The 22371-nt window shown below is 40.7% G+C and overlaps 1 protein-coding gene across 1 annotated transcript in view; it reads right to left on the bottom strand.

Annotated features, from left to right (window-relative positions):
- Positions 1 to 4394: 4394 nt before the first annotated feature.
- slco3a1a (solute carrier organic anion transporter family member 3A1a) overlaps positions 4395 to 22371 on the bottom strand; it is a 68346-nt gene continuing 50369 nt past the window's right edge. Inside the window, exons 3-10 of the mRNA XM_006628865.3 lie at positions 15866 to 15964; positions 15044 to 15319; positions 13007 to 13171; positions 12083 to 12281; positions 11248 to 11383; positions 9382 to 9557; positions 7553 to 7617; positions 4395 to 6370 (exon numbers count right to left, since the gene is read on the bottom strand). Coding sequence (XP_006628928.1) covers positions 5994 to 6370; positions 7553 to 7617; positions 9382 to 9557; positions 11248 to 11383; positions 12083 to 12281; positions 13007 to 13171; positions 15044 to 15319; positions 15866 to 15964 — 1493 coding nt within the window. The 3' untranslated portion in view covers positions 4395 to 5993. The remainder of the gene's footprint in view (positions 6371 to 7552; positions 7618 to 9381; positions 9558 to 11247; positions 11384 to 12082; positions 12282 to 13006; positions 13172 to 15043; positions 15320 to 15865; positions 15965 to 22371) is intronic.

The raw sequence follows: 22371 nt of genomic DNA, 5'->3' as shown, positions 1-22371 counted from the left end.
TGAGGCAACCAGATTTTCTATCCTTGTAACAGTATCGCAAACTGGAAAAGAGAATCCTAAGGTCATTCAGCCTGTGATAAAAAACCTACATGTTGACTTCTCCTAACCTGTACTGTTATAAAATATTCATAGGTACACCATTCACTGATAAAACCTCAGAAATGTTCAGTTAGTAAAGCTTTGTGGAATTCTTATGATAATCTGTGCACATTAAAAATTGTTGAGTGGAATATTTCTGCTTAACTAATGGAGAATACAATCCCTTTTATCTTCCTCAGACCCAGATCGAAATAAAAATAAAATACAAAATCATCAGCTATGTGAAAAACAAAATATTTGTATAATTTTGGCACTTCTATGGCAGAGAAAAATATACAAGCAGAAATTCTGAGAAGACAAGGGATATAATTTGTATATATACAGGAAGTAGCAAAAACATAAAGTTTTCCCCAAAAAAACAGATAAAGGGGTTTTACTGGGTCTTTGGAGAAAAAAACAACAACTTTTATCTGTGTTCACACATGGAATGGAATTATGGAACTTCAATAGATCAGTAGACCTAAGACACAATGTTGCAGTACAGTAATGGAAAGAGGCTGCCATATTAAAAGCCTCTTATCATACAATGTTACTCATGAGATGAGGACAGGCGTCTTGGCCTGGACTGCATGCTACATTTTTGCTCAATTGCTAGGCAGGGAAAGGAGAATGGGGCATGTGGTGATATATAGTTTAAGGTTTCTTTGAACCTCATCTTATCTTATTTGTTCTAAACTAAACCCGTTTATAATAACCCACAAAATCATTCCAGTGGGAGAAAGTTAATGGGGCACAGAATTATGCATGCAGGTCATGTCCGAATATTTTTGAGCTCCCCCCCCCCAGTGCAAAGCTCTGGCAGGAACAGAAGAGACACACAGCCACTGCCAGTTTTTATTTTTAAATCATTTTTTTGTTCATTTTTTTGTGAGTTTATTTTTTCTTCCCTTTTCGTTCCCAAATCTCCAAAGATACCAGATCTGCTGGCGCAAAAAGGACATTTATTTTAATTGTAATAGCACAGGGTTTGCTGTAAAATGTCACTGTACTAGAAATTATGAAATTATATGGATTTTTAAGTCCATAATACCCAGAACAAGCAGGGGCTTTACCAAAGTAAAATGTGCTAACTCTAGATAAAGCTTCCTACAGTACACAGGGCTATGCAACGCTCATTTCATCAAATTTAATGCAAAACCAAATATGTTACTGGAAATATGTCTGGAAATTAATAGTCATATTATAATCAGTCTTTAAGCCCTGTCAGCAATGGCTCTTTTTATTGTTTTTACAATTTTAACAATTTTAAAAATCATAGGTCCTTCCCTATAAAACATAGAACTGTAAGTAAAAAAGTACATCTGCAATAAATTTTTCTACTTTTACTGACCTTAGAATCTTCAAGGTTGGTGCCGGAATGAATAATTTGCATTTAACTTTGAAACTGCATTTTAAGAGAACAGTAAAAGCACTTTCCTCTGATAAGCAACATTAATTTGAGGTCGCAAAATGTAAAATAAAAGATTCTGAGCTGATTGACATTTCATACACCTTTCACAGAAAATGGCAGGTTTTTGTATTTATTCATTCTCTCTGTTGCTATAATGTCTGAAACAGATCGGGTGCTGTTAGTTGTGACCACATTCTTTTGCATGTGGCTATCAACAATTATCAAGAATTACTGTGTATGAAAAAATAATATGTAGATTTGTACTTGGGGAATGTATTGTTAAGTCTGAAATGATCTCAGATTTAAGATTTTTTGGCAAGGCAGCACTTGTTAACAAACCTGACTTATTAGATGCACAAATGGGTAACATCCAAAAACAGGTGAAGGACAGAAATGTCCACAAACCACAAGAGTATGTTATGTGTTTAATATCACAGCAATGGGGCCTTTGAAAATAGGTGACTCTATGCTGCATCATCAAATATGTCAATGAAATGCAATAGGCCTCAGCGCACTGAGCGAGTTTCAGACATGACCCGACCTCCATCTGAAATCCAGGCAGAGTAAAACGCCCCTGCTGTGGAGAACCTATATTTTTGGCGGAGTTATCTGTTGTCTAAAGAGCAACACTGTGCACGTTCAGAGCCCACAAGCACCAGGAATGGAAACTGACAGGTGTAGGGAGAGCTGCATTTGTCACAGTAACAGGAGCATGATCCCTGATCTCTCTTCAGGGCCTCAGGTAAAACTGGAGCCCATTTGATCTGACAAGAGATTGGGAAGATTCATATAGGATTTTGGCAAATATCTCTTTCCCCATGAAGCTGGTCACTTGCAATGTTGGGCCTGCAGTTTCCTGTTTCCTGGCAATTAAGCAATTCATCTTCCAACATGCTGAGAGGTCACTGTTAAAATGTGGCAGTAAAACAATTATTTCCCACCGATTTTGTCACTGAAACATCTACTGTATGTTGTGAAAATAAAGCAATCCCAGTTACTGTTCTCCGCATTATTGTAACTGGCATCTTTTTAGTATTTATAGACAGAGAAAACTGTTAATTTGACATAAAGGTGGCACCTCATCTCCTCACTGGCTACATTAAAGTACCTCCATCTTATATCATAGTAAAAGAAGCACAGTTCCTCAGCATCTTTGTATTTTAAAGGGGATTTTTTACAGAAAGTGCCACATTATTCCTTTTAGATATGTCCTTCCCTTTTTGGTTAGGTGAATTTATTTTAGATCCATTTAAATAGAAAATGGCGAGTACAGTATTGATTTAGACATCATTAAGTACTGCTATATTATTATTATTATTATTATTATTATTATTATTATTATTATTATTATTAGAAGCCATCTGTGTCACAGGGTACAGACACATTGGTTGTTAAATGCAGGTGAGCCGGTCAGCCCTAAGATAAGTGATAGACACCACAGATAAATTATATGTTCCAGAAGAGAAGCTCACTGAAGTACAATTTCCAGAAGAATAAATAAAGAAATACCAGCTGAAGCTTAAGAAAGCAGTGGGGTCAGATAATAGACCATAGTTGATAACAAAATTTGGTACAGACACATACACTAGGTTTGCTGTAACAATCTGAGCTATGGACTCGTTCCTGGCCTGAACTGAAATCTGTAACCCAAGCAACCATATCTAACTGGGATACGCTTTGTTAAGATGCCCTTTGGTACTTTCTGATTACAAATGACATGATTTGGATAGTTCTGAAAACATCAAAAACAGAAGCTGTGCAACTGCACAAACAGATCTTCTTCTGATGGAGTGGGAATATTAGGTAGGGGCTGGGGCACTGGAGCTCAGGCCAGGAACGAGTCCATAGCTCAGATTGTTCCAGCAAACCTAGTGTATGTGTCTGTACCAAATCTGAATCAGAAAATAGGTAACTGAAATCTCTGTAAATGTGGCAGCCGAATAAAACTATAGTAAATATTTGCGTAAATTCTAATCATGTTAGATAAAATAATCTGATGTAAAATAAATGCAAATAGAAAAACTTCACAGTGTAAGCCTTCAGAAAAGCATAACAGAAAGACTGTCGCTTTCTGTATGGTTAAAGAACAGCCGTGGCATGGAACCATAAATTCAATCTGTGGAAATGCAGACATTTGAGCAATTCTACAACAGAACTTACTTCGGAATCTATATAGTTAAAGTGGCACCTTTGAAGTTCTTCAGAACGGTGAATTAGAAAGAAGAAAGAACAGGTTCCACAGGGAACCACACGTTTGCAGAATGAGATGTATAAAAAAATCAAAACCTGCTAAAGGCAGAAACCATTAATCCCAAGGTCCTTGATGACACACTGAGGGGCTGGAGAGAATAATCACAGTTTTCATCTTGTTAAACTGATGGATAAAACATTGTAAAATCCTACAAAATGTGCAAAACATGTTAGGAAGGATCATCATCAAAAGGTGCCTGCCTCAATATCTCAATATGATGGGGGTAAGCACAGTGGTAACTTGTGTTTTGTACGAGGGGGGTTTCTGTATTAACTGGAATGTGCATGAAAGGCTATCTTTCGTCTGAGTTGAAGATTTGACCTGCCTCACAGACCCTCCTGCAATGGAGAAGTAACATACTGAAGAACGTGAAGTCACTGCTGATCGTAATTTGACACCCTGCCATTACAAAAATGCAAGTTCAAGCAATTAAATGAAACCTAGCTAAAATATTTGTTTTTTATTTTGGTCTCCTTCCTTTTAAGTGGACACAGGAGAAGCTGACTGTACAAAAATGAGTCTGAAATGAACGAAAAAGACAAAAATCAACTAAAAGTAGAATTGGGTCTTATATGTTCCATAATAATTGCCTTATAAACATTAAGAAATGTGGCTTCAGCAAAAAATAAAATTGAAAACTGTAACCCAAACAGATTTATTTTACAGCAGTAATTAAAAAATATTTTATTTGCTGGATAAAATAATTTAAATATTTCTGTAGCACAAACTTGAAAGTATACTGTTTGTAATAGGATGAACAATAATCTCTCTTTACTTAAAAAGGTAAAATCTTTCACAAATAAAAAAAACATTGGTGTATGTGATATCAAGCTTAAAACCCATATTTAAATACAATATAATTAAGGTTCATAGCCTGCTATTACATTAGTTGTGTAACAGCAATTTATTAACCTCATGTAAACCATTGACCTCTTAACTGGTTGTCTAAGGTTGTGATGTACAGTTTTTCTCTTCTTCATTAACTACAATCCCCACTTGCTTGAGAATACCATGGCTGCAGCTCTTTAAAACTGCTACTTCCTTTCTCGATACATTTGCTGGTTTTATTTTTCCAGCAGAAATACTATAGTTTCTTTGATATTTCTGATATTTCTTACAGTTTGAGCAATGTGTAAATATCTCATTAAAAGAGACCTGAGCAACAACAAAGTGAATAAAGCAGCCGGTAAATTAGAAAATAGATAAATGTGTTCTGTATTATATAAAATGTGTTTTAAAGGAAATAAAGAAGTTTAAATCACCTAGTTAGTGAATTTCATTTGGAACATTTTTGGCATTTATGTCCCCAGTTCTTCCTAGGTTCTTCAGAATGTGAAATTTGCTAAGTGATTAATCTATGTGGCTTTGTTTTATTTGAATTTTAACATCTTAAAATTAAAATAAAACAAACCTCCCAGATCTCGTTTGCTCTCCGGAACCCTTTTAGAAACGTGTTTCAAAAGTGTTTTCAATGAAAAATAAAAAATACCTGTTACTGCATAGGCTGAAGCATAACATATAGCAAAATAAACATTGTGCTCCATGAAGTAAAAGCAACAATTCTGGGCAGAAATGTAGCTAAAGCTGGAGTAGTTTTTCTCCTATGAGCTGCAGATGTTCAGTTTCAACAGCAGCAGATACCACTGACCTCTCAGAATACACATTTTTGTGAGTGGATTAATGCTGATCCTTTTTACTGTGTTTCCTGCACGATCAACATTAGACTTGAAGTTTACAAAGCAAGATTCCATGACTCTTAGCTTTAACTTCTGAGTAGTAAACAACTACCCATGTGCAAGTACAAAAACAAAAACCAGTAGAGTATGTAATAAGAACAAAACCAAAAAAAATTTGACATTTTTTTTAGTGAAAAGTTTGGATAATGAAGAAAACTGTTCTTTTTTTTTCTGTGAGCAACACAGAGCCATCAGGGTAGATGGTTCAACACCAACAAGACTGAGGACGCAGCCTGTCAGTGCTCAGTAAGAGGTGACAACTGGAACATCTGGTTCCTGAAAACCATCTGCACTGATGTCATCCTTGTGGAGATCAAATCGAACATGGAATGGACCCTTAACCTGTGACCTTGGATTTGTGGCAAAGAATAGCAACTGTTTTCTAGGGCCTGAATAGGACTTAAAATAGACTTTTTTTCTTTTTTTTAAAAAAAAAGAAAGGTGATCTGTCCAAAGACTGGTGTATTGGATTTTGTTCCGTTTTCCTCGTTGTTATGGTGTCTGTTTAGAGCCCAAGCTATAACACAGACTCCATATTTTCACACCACTCGTGGTCTTCCAGGTTGTATATAAACTTTGTCCTGCTGGCTGGGTTCTGACTGATTTCTCTGCCCAGGTTGTCCAAGGTGAGGGTGGAGGCAAACAGTTCGCCGGTGGTGAGGCCACCCTCGTTGTTCTTAATGTATCTTTTGTAGTTTTTCCGCAAGCACTGCCAGGTGGTGGTGTAAAGAATGAACGCCACAGACTTGAGAGCAATGGCGATGCTGACGTACAAGTAGCGGTAGGCCACGTTGTCGTACAGTAGGCAGGCACCTCGCTCCCCACACACAGTGCTCCAGAACAGACAGGTGGAGTCAATTCCAGCACCGAAGATCAGAGGGGGAGGGATGAATCCTGCGAATGAAGCAGAACACAGAAATATTCTGAGCTGTAAGCCCTAAGAGCTGACTGGACATAAACCCTGGTTCCAGATGTAGACAATGTTGTCTATCCTTGAACTTGGTACTTTGCCCAGATGATTACAGTTGAGTACCTGAAGTGCTCCACTCAACCCGGCATGGGCTGGGAGGGTCAACCTGCGATTAACTCATTAGCGCTGCAAACATTGGGACCACAAAAGTAGGCAGATTTCTGTTCAAATAGGACTGTTCTGTTTTTTTCAATGCGAGAGAAGGCATTTTTGACATGATTTTTGGAAATGCCGAATGTCAGCATCACTCAAACCACAGCCTATGTCCCAGGTGAGGGAGAGATGAAGATGAACAGTTGCCCACCTGTGTGCAAGCCCATAGCACAGACAGGTGGGCTAAGGTCTTGGATGAAGAACTGATGCTGCCCTCATTGATTAATTTACAAACTGACCTAGCTGGTCACAGATAAGGTTCACTGTTGTGCTGGAAATCCTATTTGACTCAGCCAGACTAAACTGCTCAGAACCTGGGACACTAGACTCTAAGATGGCAGCCTTGAAAAAGGCAAGACAACAGGATCCCAACACTTAGCTTTACAGATACTGTTCATGAACTATTATAATTAATGTAACATCTTCATTGCCTGGAAGGGGGGCATCTATAGGGTTGGGACCCCTGGAGGTTAATATTCCCCCACTGGGAGGTTTTGTTTTAACTTCCTCTATGTCCATACAGTTAACTGCTACTATGCAATACTGTGGCAAGCTGTTGCACAGTGAAGAAAAATCCATTAACTGATTGATTGATACTGTCTCTGCCACTTCCTGAAAGCTTCCAACCAGTGGCAACTAGGTGTTATTATTGACAATTGGTGACTTGGGAGCCCCTTTTAACTGATTTCACTCATCTGTCACACACAAAAAGCCAGAGAGTGTTGGCTGCCATCTCTGCTGCAAGGCAATTATTTAAAAAAAGATGTGTATTTCGCCCTACAGAGGAAGACAAGCAGGTGGATAGGCCCAGGTGTAAATACTGGACACAAAAGGAAGACAGAACCCTTTAGATCGGATGCAGGAAACTCGATTTTCTTGTTTTCCATTGACTGTGGATGGGTGCAGTCAGACAATGGCAATGCAGCGTTTGACCGCTGGAAATTCTTTCTTACCCAGAAGCCTCAGCAGGAGGAAAAGAACTCCCAGAGCGTATGACTTCAGCTCTGGACTCACCGCCCTGTGTGTGAAAAAAAAGAAGAAAGCGCAAAAAAATAATAATTTTCGGATTGGAATGTAATTAACGTGCTTTTATACTCTCAGAAAATATAGTCATTGCTTGCAGAAATGCTCCAGTCTGCCTAGGGTCCAAAATCTAATTACAACAGCCTGATATAATTTTGGAGAGAATGGCCTTTTTAGGTAAATACAAAGTGGCAGTGGAATAGTGATAGTGCTAATTCCTCAGGTACTGTTTGCAGGGGAGATGTTTAAATGTATTAAAGGTTAAAGGATCTGAGCTAACCATGAGCTCATTTGGGCTCATTTTGAAACATTTGCATAGAAGTGTTTAAACCCAGAGCAAGAGAGTCTGAGGCAGAAAAAGGAATTGCTGAGTTTGCAAACCATTCTAATCTTTAAACAATGTGTTCAGGAATGCACTAACCTGATCATGTTTTTTTTATTATAATACAAATTTTATCAATATTAGCAGATGGAAAAAACTAATAAATTTACTGAGAGGCATTAAAACCGACTCAGTCAGTGTTGGAACCAATAAATCTGTGGCATTTTTATGTAAACCAATGATATACACAGTGGCCAATATTTTGTGAAACCTACAAGCCTCCTGTTTTATGATCTGTAAAAGTATATACATACAAACACATGGTGTGAGATATTTTAAGCAATGTTATTTTTGAGCAAGTCAGCACAGAGGTAAATGGAGTCAAAGGTTCATTAGTTATATTGCTACTCTCCTTCTGCACCCCAGTCTGTGTAAGACTCAGAAACACATCATATCCAAAATGAGCCAAACAATAGGACCTTTATCAATTTTCCTCTGAAAAAATTATCTTACAATTGCCAGTGAATTAGTACATTGAGGAACCATAAAGTTATTTAATAAACTGTACTGACTATAAGTCCCAAAGAACAAATAAATTAGCAGTCATATACACATACAGTATACTTAAAATTTTTTTAACATCCTGTGCTATCACCTATGCCAAGTGACATTGCCTCTGCATTTGTTCATCTGCACAGCTGTCAGATGAGGTCCTTTGCCCACTGAGACACATTTTTTACAAACATAAACAATCCGTGAAGACTCTCTGTAAGCATGAATGAACTGGTGCCCCTCAGTGGCAAAATAAGGTATTTTACCAGAAACTGCCTTTTCAGGACCCACTATGCTATACAATTCAACTGCCCAAGCATGTTCACAGCTTTCAAAGGAATACACACAGTACTTGTTTTACTGTAAAACAGGACTGTCCTTAAGCAAATGCAGTGAGTTCAGAAACAAATTGTATTCTTAGGAACAGGCAAGGCCCTGTGCTTAATAAAATACATGGTGGAAGCTGTCATCATTAGATTTCAGGAGAATTCAAAGACTCTTTAGTCCCTAGAGAACCTCTAAAGTGAGTCTAAGACTTGATAAAAACCATAGTGTGAAGTCATGCCTTGGGATGCACTACTTGATGAAAATGGGAAAAGACTGAGGTCTAGTGGAGGTTACATGGCAATCAATAAAAACACTTGCCGGAGAGGGTTCAAAGGAACACAGCTCCCGATGAGCGTGATAAAGGACACCGGCGAGCACACACCGTGGAAAAGACAGCGCTCACAGACAAGCAGCAGCAGGCCACTGGATGGTGCCCGGTGAGTGTGACAATGTGAAACGGAGCGAAAAAGCACCTGTAATCAGCGAGTGTGTGTGCGCAGTCAGGATGGTGAGAGTATAGCAGTGAGGCACTGATGGGTTTCAAGCGGAGTGCGTTACCTGATGAGGATGATGACCGAGGGGGTTTGGGCCATGGCGCCAATCATACTGCAGGCACAAATCACACACAGGAAGATTAGAAAGGCCTCTTGGCAGCCGGGGCTGGGACACTTCCCAGGAACGGCTGTTGCGTTGTCAGCCCTGTCTGCAGAAATGCAGGAGCATCCCGTGAGGTTCTGAAAGAAGAGAAGGTAACCAAGAAAATGACCAAAACAGCTTTCGATTCTTTATTTTGACCAATTATGTAATTGAGAGCAAATTCTCCTTGACAACGGTGCTCTTTAGATCCTTTTATGAAGCATCATGGGAACAACTGGGGAAAAGTACCCTGCAAAATATAACAGCATCCAGGATTTGAACCCAGAACCCTCCAACTGGGAGACAAGGACCTTAACCACTTTCATATACAGCTGCCCCCCCTTACAAACACTACACTGTCCCTAACGAAGGGGAGCATGAAATTGCAGACTGGGTGAAAATGGATAACTATCCGAAGAAAGAAAAGTAAAGTCGAAAAAAGAAATATAATTTTGTGCCTTCTCTTTCTTTGTGAGCATCTCATGATTTGTTTCACCTTTAAATTTAAACACCACAGCACTGCCAATAGAACACCCAATACTATTCAGCTGAGAAGACAAGGTAGAAAGAAGGTTAAGGGCTCTCAGAGCATCACTCAGCGTCATTCAGCATCTCAGGCTGACAGATCATACATCTGAGAATCTTATTTTCTTTTCATATAAAAGTACAACAATATTAAGCACATAATTCAGAACGCATACCGCTTCAGCTTGAAAACACCAATACCAACTGTGAAAGGTGAAGTTTATGTCCTTTTTTTTGCTGAATCATGACAAATCGAAACTGATTCGGTAGGATCAAGGTCACAGACTTAGGTTGTCTTCTGTATTTCTTTATAAGACAATTACAGAACGCCGCTCTAAAAGTTTATATCCGCTTATGATTTTAGATCCCTTTTAATCTTTCAAGACTCACAATGTTTACTGTTTTTGTGACACTTTCTGCCCTCAATTGTCACTGACTGATGCAGAGAGAGAAGCCTTCATCATCGCTCCAGATTAGATAACTCTGAAACCTGGCTCTTTGGAGCTTCCATAGCTGTCTTCAGATATTGACAGAATGTGCAAAATCAAAATTCTCGTATTTTCACAAAGAAATCAAGCCCGTAGGTGCACTTTGCATATTCTAGCCCAACTATGTTTATAATAAAATTCACAATTGAATAATGGAGCCATTACAGATCTCCGCAAGTCCTGACCCCTTGTACACTCGACACAATGATGCAGCACAGCAAGACCAAGATAATAATAATTAATAATAATTGCTTACACTTATATAGTGCTTTTCTGGACACTCCAGTCAAAGCGCTTTACAGGTAATGGGAACTCCCCTCCAACACCTGGATGATGCCAGAATGCTCACCACACATCAGCTATCAGTGGGGAGGAGAGCAGAGTAATGAAGCCAATTCATAGATGGGGATTTTTAGGAGGCCATGATTGGTAAGGGCCAATGGGAAATTTGGCCAGGACGCCGGTGGTTACACCCCTACTCTTTTCAAGAAACGCCCTCGGTTTAACGTCTCATCCGAAGGACGGCGCCTGTTTACCGTATAGTGTCCCCGTCACTATGCTGGGGCATAAGGACCCACATAGACCGCAGGGTGAGCGCCCCCTGCTGGCCAAACTAACACCTCTTCCAGCAGCAAACTTAGTTTTTCCCAGGAGGTCTCCCATCCAGGTACTGACCAGGCTCACACCTGCTTAGCTTCAGTGGGTTGCCAGTTGTGAGTTGCAGGGTGATATGGCTGCTGGCTATGACTGAGGAAGGCAGAATGAATATACTCACAGATCTGGAGCAGCCAGCAAAACAGGATGACAGATAGGTGACACCATTGGACCCACACACTGGGCTGATTGAATCTGTGTGACAGTTGCAGTTTGCAATGCACGAGGAAACTGGTTTCATATCAGCCTGTAGTGTTCTGGAAAGAAATTATGGTTTACACAGTGCCACATGGTTAACGCTATCTACCTGTGCTTCACTGAGGCAATATGCTGAAAGTAATTCTTAGTTTCAACCTATTAAACACATCAATACATCGACTGGACTGAAAATGTCTTTCTTTTCTTTTATAAATGAGAGTGTTACGGGTTTAATATTTTATTTGAGAAAGCCTGAGTGGTTTGTCCTCTGTACTCTTCAGTCTGCAGCTTCAAGAGCTGTGTCTGCCTCAGTTAGGTACATCTTGAATTTCTGTGGGACATACATTTATGTACTCTGTAGTTTTAGAAATTTGCATATCCAGTTTTCAGGGCAGAGAGAAACTGTTGTTCTTGAGTCATTAAACTACATCACTTGACTATGTATAGACAGTAAATTACTGAACTTATGTAGGGTGAGCAAAAAAAAAAACAATGCTAGAGCTAGAAACTAAAAATACTCTTTCTTTTAGATCTGTAAACCCTTTGTCTCCATGACAGGAAAGCCTGACTGTAAACTATCTTTCTGATAGTTTTGTTGGTTGGTAGCAAGCTGGGTTGTAGTATGCCAGTTTGTTGCATGTTGGCGTACATTCGAACAACTGTCTATCTTCTACAGTGGGCCCTCCTGCTGGTCTGACATATTGAATTCAGCCACAGAGTGATCCTGGGTTCTCGGGAGGGATTCGGCCAGTGCTTACTCGTTGCCATAAGCGACGGTCACCCCGGCAACAGGACCTGTGTCACAGCCCAGGAAGAGGAAGGAGACATAGCAGGCAGTGGAGACCAGATTGACGAGCATGGCCATGCGGATAGCTCCCAGCGCAGACAAATTCAGCTTCTTCACCAGCAGTCCGCCCAGAAAGATCCCCAAACATGCGCACGGGATAGCGGTCATACCTGCCAAGTTAAACCGCAAAGATAAAAGATAAATCTTTATCAGCCTTAAAGCACTTTGAATCAATACAAAACATCAACAAATCTAAACTGTAAATGTAATACAGACAGAATCAACAAACATGAAAGAACAGGTTTTGAATAAAGACTATACGCACACAATAAATTAAAAACAATTACAGAAAATGAAATGCTAAAGCACTGTAGGTTAAACTGTACATTTTCAGTCCTGTTTTAAATGAAATAGCTTTCCTGAGAAATTGAACCAAACAGTTGCTTCACTTAAGGGAGATCAAGATGATCAGTATACCAAATGAGTGATTTTTTGTTGTGTTGAAATAGAAAAAATATCTGGCATCCTGCTTAAAGACAGTAAGACAGTATCTGTGTCCAAGTCTAGGTTAACAGATCATTTACATAGGTGCCATTCATGCCACTGAAATCCTTTAAAGTGAAAAGCAGCACCTTAAAGTTACTTAAAACCACAGAAGAAGCTAGAGCAAAGATACTAACACCTATCGCAGGGGTGATATGTTCTTGTGTAAATACACTGAAAACAAGGCAAGATAAATCTTTCACGTGGGAAAACAACTTTTCCAAAAATGGAGATTAAACAGAGTTAAATTGTCTGCCGTTTCCACCTTTTTATGTCTCATTCGATACCAGATACATTCTTCAGCTGTTCGGCAGTTGTCCCTGCCCAGTGGTCTGGCACAAGGGCCACTTACCCAGCAGCTGATTGGCTGACGAAGTTGTGAGGTTGAACTGCTGCTCCAGGTACTTCCCCAGGAAAGCAGCGAAGCCCGCGACCACGGCGATTTCCATACAGGCCGCCAGAACAATGCAGGTGAACACAGGGTTGGACAGCAGGTGCTTTGTCACTTTCGGAATCACTGGAGATTGAGAAGGAAGGAAGGGGTGAGACCAGAGTCATCAGTCCACTGTAGTGCGACACTGCGGCCCTTCAAACATCAGCAAGATCAGCTGTCTTAGTCTCCGGGGCTTCTGCCAAAAACACCCCCCAACAACCACCCTTCTTTAAAAGTATTTGCAGTCTCCTCCAGCAGCAATTTTATTCTTGACTCTCACCACTCTGGGATGTTATCGGTATACTTAATGCATTAACCACTCCTGCACGGAGGCCTTTGAAATCCTTCATTTACCCTCGTGTTTCAATGAAATGGCTTGTTGCCTACCCAAGTTGTGTCACATCCATCTCATGTTACAACATCTCCTTGCAAGGTGGTCTTCATTACACTTGTATATTCTCTTATGCTGCCTTCCATACTTTGCTTTAAAACTTTCAAAACAGGAGAGTCCAATATTTAAAATGTATTAAAGCAAACAAGAATGACAGCCCTTACTGCATCCTTATGTTCAGTGTGGAGGATACCAATACTCATTTTTATTTTGACAGAAAATAATTTGGTTTCCTATTCAGATAAACTATAGATTCATAGTGACTTTAGCCCCACAATGCAAAATAATAACATACGTAATAATAACAACGTAATGATGGAATAATCTTTAAATTTCCTGTAAAAAACTTAATTTGGTTTTGGGAAAAACTGAATACTACAACTAATAAAAATTCTACTTCTGCTAGTACTGATGGTAATATCTTGTATTTAAATACTGTAGCTCAATAAATCCCAATGGATCTCAAAGCATTTGACATATTGGGGGGGACCATGCTATCTTCCATTTCAGCAACCATTCTGCGCTGGCCTACACAGATCAGGTGGTCAGAGGAATTACTTCGATAATCGAATCAAAGGTAAATCTCAATTAAGGTCAGGCCAGATTACGTAAACCTCAAATGGAATTTAGCTGGGACACCAGGATTTTTAATGCCCAGGTCATCAGGACCATGGTTTAACATCTCCAAACCACAGCCTTTCCTACAGCACAGACTTCCTGGCCACCATGCTGGGGCATTGGTTTGAAAATCCTGCTCAATAGGTAAGATTGCCACCAACTGGCCCAGCAAAACTGTTTACGGCTACAAATTCTAAATCAGTAACATCCCAGACCAAGTCTTGACTGGCTTCTGAGATCTGACAAAATCAGGCTCTTAGGTGGCAATGCTACTTAATAATCAACCGAGTGCAGTCAGTTTTCCTAGGCAATTCACTGACTTTGAATCCCCAGTCAAAAGCATATGCCAGTGGTTTCCGAACTTTTTTAGTTCACAGCACACCTGCATTTTGAATTTTAAAAGAATCAATCAATTACAGTTATGTTGAACTGAAACAAGCTTATTTCAGTGAAACAAATTAATTAAACTTCAATTTTCCGACAAGGATTTCCATGTGAACTGGGAGAACAATTGTTTAAGATTTGCTTCAGTGCTGGAAGGAGTGAAGCAAAGCTCCTGTTCCACACTTTCTAAACTGGAGCTCCTCCGTTTCCACGGCCCACCTAAGAGATCCTTCCACATCACGCAGTTTGAGTAGCACAGCTGTGAGTCCGCACGGGAAATTGAGACTGGCGTCAACTGAAATGCTGGAGGCCGTGCAGCTGCTGCCTGAAGTGGTGTGCAGCAGGCAGAGCACTGTATGGGAAAATGACAATTATGGGATGTCCCCGACAAGAGGAAAATCAGACCACGACGTGCGCTCTGTGACTGCCCAAACTGCGTGTGGCATACAGCGCACGGATGCCTTTCTAAATGAACAACCACTCTGCTCGCACTGGTCGATACGGGAGAGGCAGCTAGCTGCCACCATGTTGACACGCGCACACTGCCCGCCTGGCGCCCTGACCTCGCAGCTGCTGGCAGCACGAGGGGCTGCTGTCGGGCTCCTGGGTGTGGCGCAGGACCCCGTTGCTGGGCTTGGGCCTCTCGTAGTCCCGGGGCAGGCTGTCGGGCAGCATGGTCTGTTCGCTCTCGTCCCTGCCGTCCCCCTCCTGCCCCGCCAGCGACTGGGGGAACCCGAACATCAGGAGGGCCGAGAAGAAGAGTAAGGCACCGCACAGCAGGAAGCCCCCCCACCAGGCTCCGATCCAGCGGGGGTCATCAGGGGTGATGTCCAGCTTACCTGTGGGAGGAAGGGGGGGAGAGGGGCGCCTTGAACTGGGGGGCCCATGGAAGACACCGCTTGTATTGTATTATTAGCTGGGTCTACAGCTCAGAAGTACTTCTCAAGGATGGAACAGGAGGTACAGCAGGCCTCATTCAGGAGACCAGACTGGCCACGCACTTCATCTGTGTCAGATCCATGGTCAGGCTTTGCTCCTTCTCACGCCGTTGCCAGAGCTTGCGAAAGAAATTCTTTTTTTATTTGAAAAAACATGAAAAAGTTTCCCCTGCGTGACATCAGAACATTCATGTGTTACATCTCCTACATGGTAATCGAGGTCAGCTGAAGTCAAAGGTCAGATTGGAGTCGGAGCTTCTGTTCGCTCCACAATCAAGCCAAATGCTGTCATGGAGATGACCTCTGACTCAGTGACCTGCTGGTAAATGAGTGAACCATCTCACATCTACCACCATCCACAAGGGCAGGCCGGCCCCTGAGACACAGTTTCCTGCAGCAGGAGGCACCGGCCAGAGCACCAGTCATCTGAGATGAACAGCAACTCACTGGTGTCAATGAAGACCGCGTCCACGTAGATCTTGGTGCAGAGGGACCCCAGGATGAAGCCACAGGCTGGTCCAAACACCAGGGTTGAAAACAGGATACCTACAAAGAAAGAGAAAATAATAATAATAATATTAGGAGAACAATAATACACCTGTATCGACTGTACATATACTAAGTAGCAAGTTTTGGAATGTGTACTTACAAAATGTACATTTTCTCCCAGTCCAGTAACAAAGATAGAAGCTAGCAGCCCAGTACATTTTTCTCACTTTTAATTTAAAAGCAGAAACCAATTAAAGCTTGTACACCTGCGCAGATACAGGCAGAAGAGAAGGACTTCTCTACAAAGTGCTGAGGAAGTCATTGCAGCCCATCATGAGAGCTGGTTACACTGAACGAGGAGTGCATGATAGCTGTGATTTTTGTTTTGAGGTACACTGCGAATGCTGCGAAGAGACTTGAGCTGAACAAACGGATATGTGCTGCTGGATCAACCTTGTTGGGAAACGTGCGGGAAACCAATAGCCTGTGACTTAGGAGCTTATATGCAACAAGGGATGCTACAGGACCTCACAGAAGTCTATACTTCACTGTCAGTGCTGCAGTGTCCTATCGATTCCCTGCCCTTTAACTATGTTTCTAGAGCCCTTGTTATTCCTCCGTGATGAAGTACTCTGCAAATAAACTGCACACAGCTTGTCACGCAGCTTTTGCAAAAACGTAGATAGTAACATTTTAAAAGGCACTATCGCTGAATAATTCATTGTGCCTCCAGCCGGCAGTAAATATCGCTGTCATATTTAGTGCACTGCTGCCATCTCGTGTTCTGCGATGATTAAAATCACACTTTTCCAGACAGGTGCAAGACATCCAGCTCCACCCAGGCCCAATTCTCAAGGAGAACAGAGACACCCGCTGACTCAAGAAACAATCTAGCTCCCAGAAAAATCACAGTGCCAGATACAATAACAGCACGAGTTTAAATAAAGGATAATTTATTACCGCACTCTGTACAAGCCAAATAAATATGTTCTAGAATGCAGCAGATATTCTAAAATATGTATCAGTGTTCTCCATTGGCTGCCCATTTTCAGCTGGCTTGAAAATGACACCAGGAATACATGCCCTACAGGAAACACCTGCTGTACCGGAACATTGCACTGACATGTAGTGTGGTTTTCTGAATACATATGTGAAAAAGGAAGAGGAATTCTAATATTACACAAGTCAGAATCTAGTCATAATTTACTTTATTATTCCACAAGAGTTGACATTCCCTAAACATCTATGGTTTCTCTCACAAGGCAATATCTCTTCAGGTATCACAAGGCTCTTCAATATCTTAAGGATGAATTATAGCAAGGCTATTAAGATTTGCAGTGCATACTGCCAACCACACGAGGGCGCATTCTGAACAGTAAATCCTGCACTACCAGAGAAGGCTACCATCTGCACCAGCTCTGATTAAGAATACAAAAGGAATTCGATCATTATTAGCATAATCATGAGGTTCATCAACCCCTTATTTACTTATCACTTGGGCAAGACTTTGTCCTTCTACTGGAAGCGAAACAGGGAACCAGGAATGATCAGCTGAATTGTTGAGCTGTTACTTAACCTAGTAAAGGTTTAAAGTGGAATACCACAGGAAAAGCATCTGAAAGTGCAGCAAAATACAGTAAAGAATGGAGAGGTAAGGTAAAGCCTAAAAATACTCCCAGCAGTTCTGAGTAATGCAAAATACGATATAGACATGGTAAAACTGGAGACATCACACAGACTTAAACTCTCTGAAGGGCAGCTACATTTGTCAGTAAGTGTGATGAAAGATGCTCCTAATTAAGCAGCTCGGAGTTTGACTGGGGCTTACAGTCCTGAAACTAGGTTAGTCATGTTGAAGGCCAGGCTCACAAGCACTTACACTAGCTCAAAGCCAAAGGAAATAGCCACAGCGTACTGAGATCTGCTGCGCCTTCCACGGCAAACATGAAGGCGAAGTGCTCTGCCTGTCTGGACATCATCTTACCCAGAAAACATCAATACAGACGGCAATTACTCATTATACAGGAGAAGAATTTATAGCGGAAATACAAGTATGGGACCCACATTCTGAAACAAAGTTACTGGACAATGAATCAATTGTAATGGATATTAACAGATATTATTCATTAATGTTTTTTTTTTAATTAGGCTTAGTAAATTGCATTGTACTGTGCATTCATTCTGTCATTCTAGGAGTTATGTTCACTGCGCTGTGGTTATATGCTGAAACAAATCAATGTCTTGGTCATTTAAACCTTGGGAACAACACAAAAACGAGAAGTTTCTTTATCAGTCATTTATTGGTGCCCTCCAGTCCAATCCACTCTAACTGCTTTCAATGTTTGACTACCACCTTGTTTGCAGCAGGTGTCTCACGGACACAAGGCTCGCGCCACACGGGTTTGATCCTTCTCGCTCTTTCCCCCTGCTTCTGTGAACAAGTCGGCGCCGGGTGGGGAACAGCATTTGTATCAGACAAATAGATTACAATCTATACGAGAGCCTAGAGTGGGTGAGTACTGCAGGGGGGCCCGGCCCTGCTGCCAGAGGGCTCTTGGTCTCCTTGAAGACGCAGCACCTTAAGTGCCGGGAGTAGCTAATTAATTAGGCCAATTATGAGCTGAATTAGGTCATTAAGATCTGAGCTGGAATGAAAACCAGTGGACACACTGGCCTTTCAGGATCAGGACAAAGGACCCCTGCAGTACTGTGAAGCCTAACACTGATCAGTTTGCGATTCAAATTCCACTCTGCTTCTTCATGAAGAAAAGACTAAAGACTAAACATTTTCTAAGGGCTTGGTGTAGCCTCTTCGTCCCTGTGTTGACATGACTCTTTCTGAAGAAGAGGTAACTAACTTTAGTTGGGAGACACAGCTGTGGCTGAAGAGAAACTGGATTACAAGACAATTGTTTTTAACAAGATGGCGGACAGTATTGGCTCAAATCTGCTCTAAGTCTTATTGGCAGTCGGATCCCTTAGCAGGCAAGCAAAATTTTCATATTTTGTTTGCGATCAGCATTTTTATTGAATTGATCAGATCGATGAACAAAAACTAACAAGAACAAATATCAACACCGCAATCAACAATACAGTGCAATTATAGTCACGCTCTTTTATCCAAAGCTCATGTCATACTAGTTTATAAGTTTATAAACAAACCTGTTTTGTGACACAACCTGTTAGACTTGTCTCAGTGTCTTCATCCTCTGCTATGTTAACCGACATCAGGGTCTGACTCACAAGAAGGGGTAAACCTGTCTGAGATTTAATCTACGGGCTTCCTTCAGAACACCATGCATATGGGGAGGGCAATCCAGGAGTGAATAAGGCAAATGATGTACATGATAGCGCTGTGAAACACATCTCAAACATGCCAAACATCTCCAGCACTGTAGTCCCTCAACGGCACACATCTAGAAAGTAATTTGACCTTCAGTAATGGATTTTGCTTTTTTTTTATTTTCAGTGACAGTAAAACCACGTCGCAAGATAAACCAGCATTTCTAAGCAATGTTTACTCGTTTTCATTTGAACCACAGCAATTTAAATAAAAGACTGCAGTACAATGCATGCTTCTATAATTTTAGGGTAACAATACTGTACCTGTGCCCCCATTGGCCTTTGTTTTTTAAAGTTAATATCAACACTGTAATCTTTAACTAAAGAAACTGGCAACATAGATAAATCTGAAACCTACATCTTGAGCACAGCAAATAATATACTCTCTATTTATACATCCTAACTACTGTGGTGTTGATTTGTAAATGGAACCACTTAAATGTAAAAAATATGGCTGAATCATTTTGTCTGAGCAATTAAACTTACATACAGTAAAGTAAAGTGTAAAGTGTTCACCAAAAGTTTTGACATGATTGCACAAGAAACAAGATTCTTTGTAGCAGTGTCACTGAGCTGAGGGCTCAGGAGTGGGTTGGGAAGGGAATTCCTTTGACTCGCAAATCAGCAGCCCTAGACGGCCTCTTCTGTAAACCTACATCTGTTTGTACTAATAGCTCCTTGAATCTTTTATTCTGGGAGCTCTTTCAGCGCACTCTCCTCCATTCATAGTGAAACAGCTTACGGCTGTTCCCCCCATACAGACACAAACTCCACTTTTAGGTTGTTTCCTGACCCGTTTACAAATCAAACGGATTATGAGTGTTTGAAGAGAGCTTTTGATACGCGCTGAAAGGCACAAAATGGATCTCAACAGCCAGGGCATCAGTTCCTGGGCCGAGCAGCTCTGTGCCAGCTGCTCACCCCTTCAGACAGCCACCAACCTTCTCCGTATTTGAGAAGAAGAAAATGCCTGTGTGGTTTTTGCTTTTTTTCTGGCACTCTTTAAAAGATGTCTGTCACTTGTGGTAGCATTTCTGCCTACGACAACAGCTCATTACCAAGTCCTGTAGATTTATTGCTGGTTGTGAAACCTAAACTTTCGTTGTCTAATGAAAGGATACCCAACTGCATGCACATGTGAAATACAAACACTGACCTGCTCTTCTTCCTTCTGGCACTTAGTATAAGTACTTATATGCTACCAGTGTAGACCAGTGTTTTCTGGGTATAATTGTCCATTCTACTTGTTTTCATTTTGACAACACTTTGAAAACATGAATATACACTCCATGTATAAACACAAGGATTATATTTATGTATAGATTTTTTTTTATATTAGAAAAAAAATTATATTTAGAAAATATACAGATAACTGTATGTCTTAACACAATTACACTGCATGGTGGTGCAATGCTGGTATTGATAGGTTTATAATATAGTACTATTGAAATGAGAGTTCAAGCAGGCACAAATTCTAATGTACCAAAGCACAGAGAGCTGACACATGAGTACAGCATGAATTTAAGATCGCCAAGCAGTCACTTTCATGTCAGCACATTTCCACAACTGGAAAGAGTGGCATAGAAATGTTAAGCAGTTTTGTCCCACAAAATTAGTGTGGGAAGCATTTTTCGAGACACTGCAGAAGCCACCTCCCCCCAAAAAAACAACCTCTAGAAGAATATGGCACAATACTGGGAAACACTCACAGAATGTTTGGTGAGGGATACATTAAATAAAAACAGGGCAGGGCAGTGAAATCGGAATCTCTGTGACAGTGCAGGGAGACAGAAAGCCCACATGCTGGAGGTTACAAGTCTCACGTTGGCATTGCTCTGTTTTCTGAGACAGGAGATGACGAGAGAGATGAGCTGAGGACGCTTCAGTGGTGATTGTGGCAGATGTTGTTCACCCGCCCAAAGCAGCTAATTAACGAGGAAGCATGGAAAAAATGACTCACTTTGGTGCTTGTTACTCTGCCCAGGATCAAAGCAGTTGTGACTGTAAGTATGAACAATACAAACCCACTAATTTCTTTTTTGCTTCCTTATATAGATGGCAGGTTCTGAGGCTAAACGTTTTCAATAATCGTTGCCACAATCATCACAACGATGGGTCAACATTTTATTAGAGAGATAAGGACTGCCCTCAAAGCCTAATGTTTTGCACATGTCTCCCTTGGAATATAGTTTCACAGTTGCTAGGATATCCAACATCATTGCTTTGGGAAATTGGGAGAAAATGTCTTATCATAAAGTTTGAAATATCTCTGATGCGCTCCAGGAAAAACATGCAAGTTCAAAGGTCTGTAACACATCTTGGTCAGTAACACATCTTCTCTGAATGCAGATTAGGTATGAAGCATGATGGTCAGAAAATGTTAAGGAAACCCAGGTGAAACAATAAAGTATGTTAAAATAAAAAATAAAAAGATCTTGTAGGAGATTTATTTTTTATATTGACATCAGGAAGTTGTAAAGTTGTGTATAGTATATCTTCTTTATGTAGAGCCTATCCTATGCCCACAGGTTTAAGCAAGTTACTTCCAAAAAGCACTGCAAAAATGCTGAAAACAATGTGGAATCAAGGCACAGCATTCAACTTGTTTAAAATAGAGCAAATGACTTCATGCTTCATACATTAACTGACCTCAGCTATTCCAACAAACCAGACAGCTTAATTACAGTGCGAACAACACCTAGCGCAGTAAGAAGTGGCTTATGAGTTAATGGTGCTGACTCTAAGGATTCCTAAAATATTTTATAATTCTATATGCATTTGATGTAGTAACTACTATTGGCTACACCCAAGTGATACAGAAGTGCACCAAGGTCAACCATAGCACAATTATTTTCTGAAAGTCAGCCAATACTCTTTTCTAGGCAGGTTGTTATAAGTTTTCAGGATTTTCACAAGAAGAAAAAAAACAGCTGCATAGTTTCCATCTTGCATACATTTTTCTACATGCCAGTTGCATAATAAATATGTGCTGCATTGTCGGTACATCTTGGGTGTGTTTCCTTAGAGACAGCACTGTTGACTGCTCATAGCAACAACACCACAGTCTTTCTCCTCTCCGGAAACCTCAGAAAAGAAGAGAAGAACGAACTGTCACCTTACAG

Source organism: Lepisosteus oculatus, chromosome 5, assembly GCF_040954835.1.
Source record: "Lepisosteus oculatus isolate fLepOcu1 chromosome 5, fLepOcu1.hap2, whole genome shotgun sequence".
Classification (NCBI taxonomy): domain Eukaryota; kingdom Metazoa; phylum Chordata; class Actinopteri; order Semionotiformes; family Lepisosteidae; genus Lepisosteus; species Lepisosteus oculatus.
The sequence above is the reverse complement of the archived record's forward strand: the minus strand, read 5'-3'. Positions and strand labels throughout refer to the sequence as shown.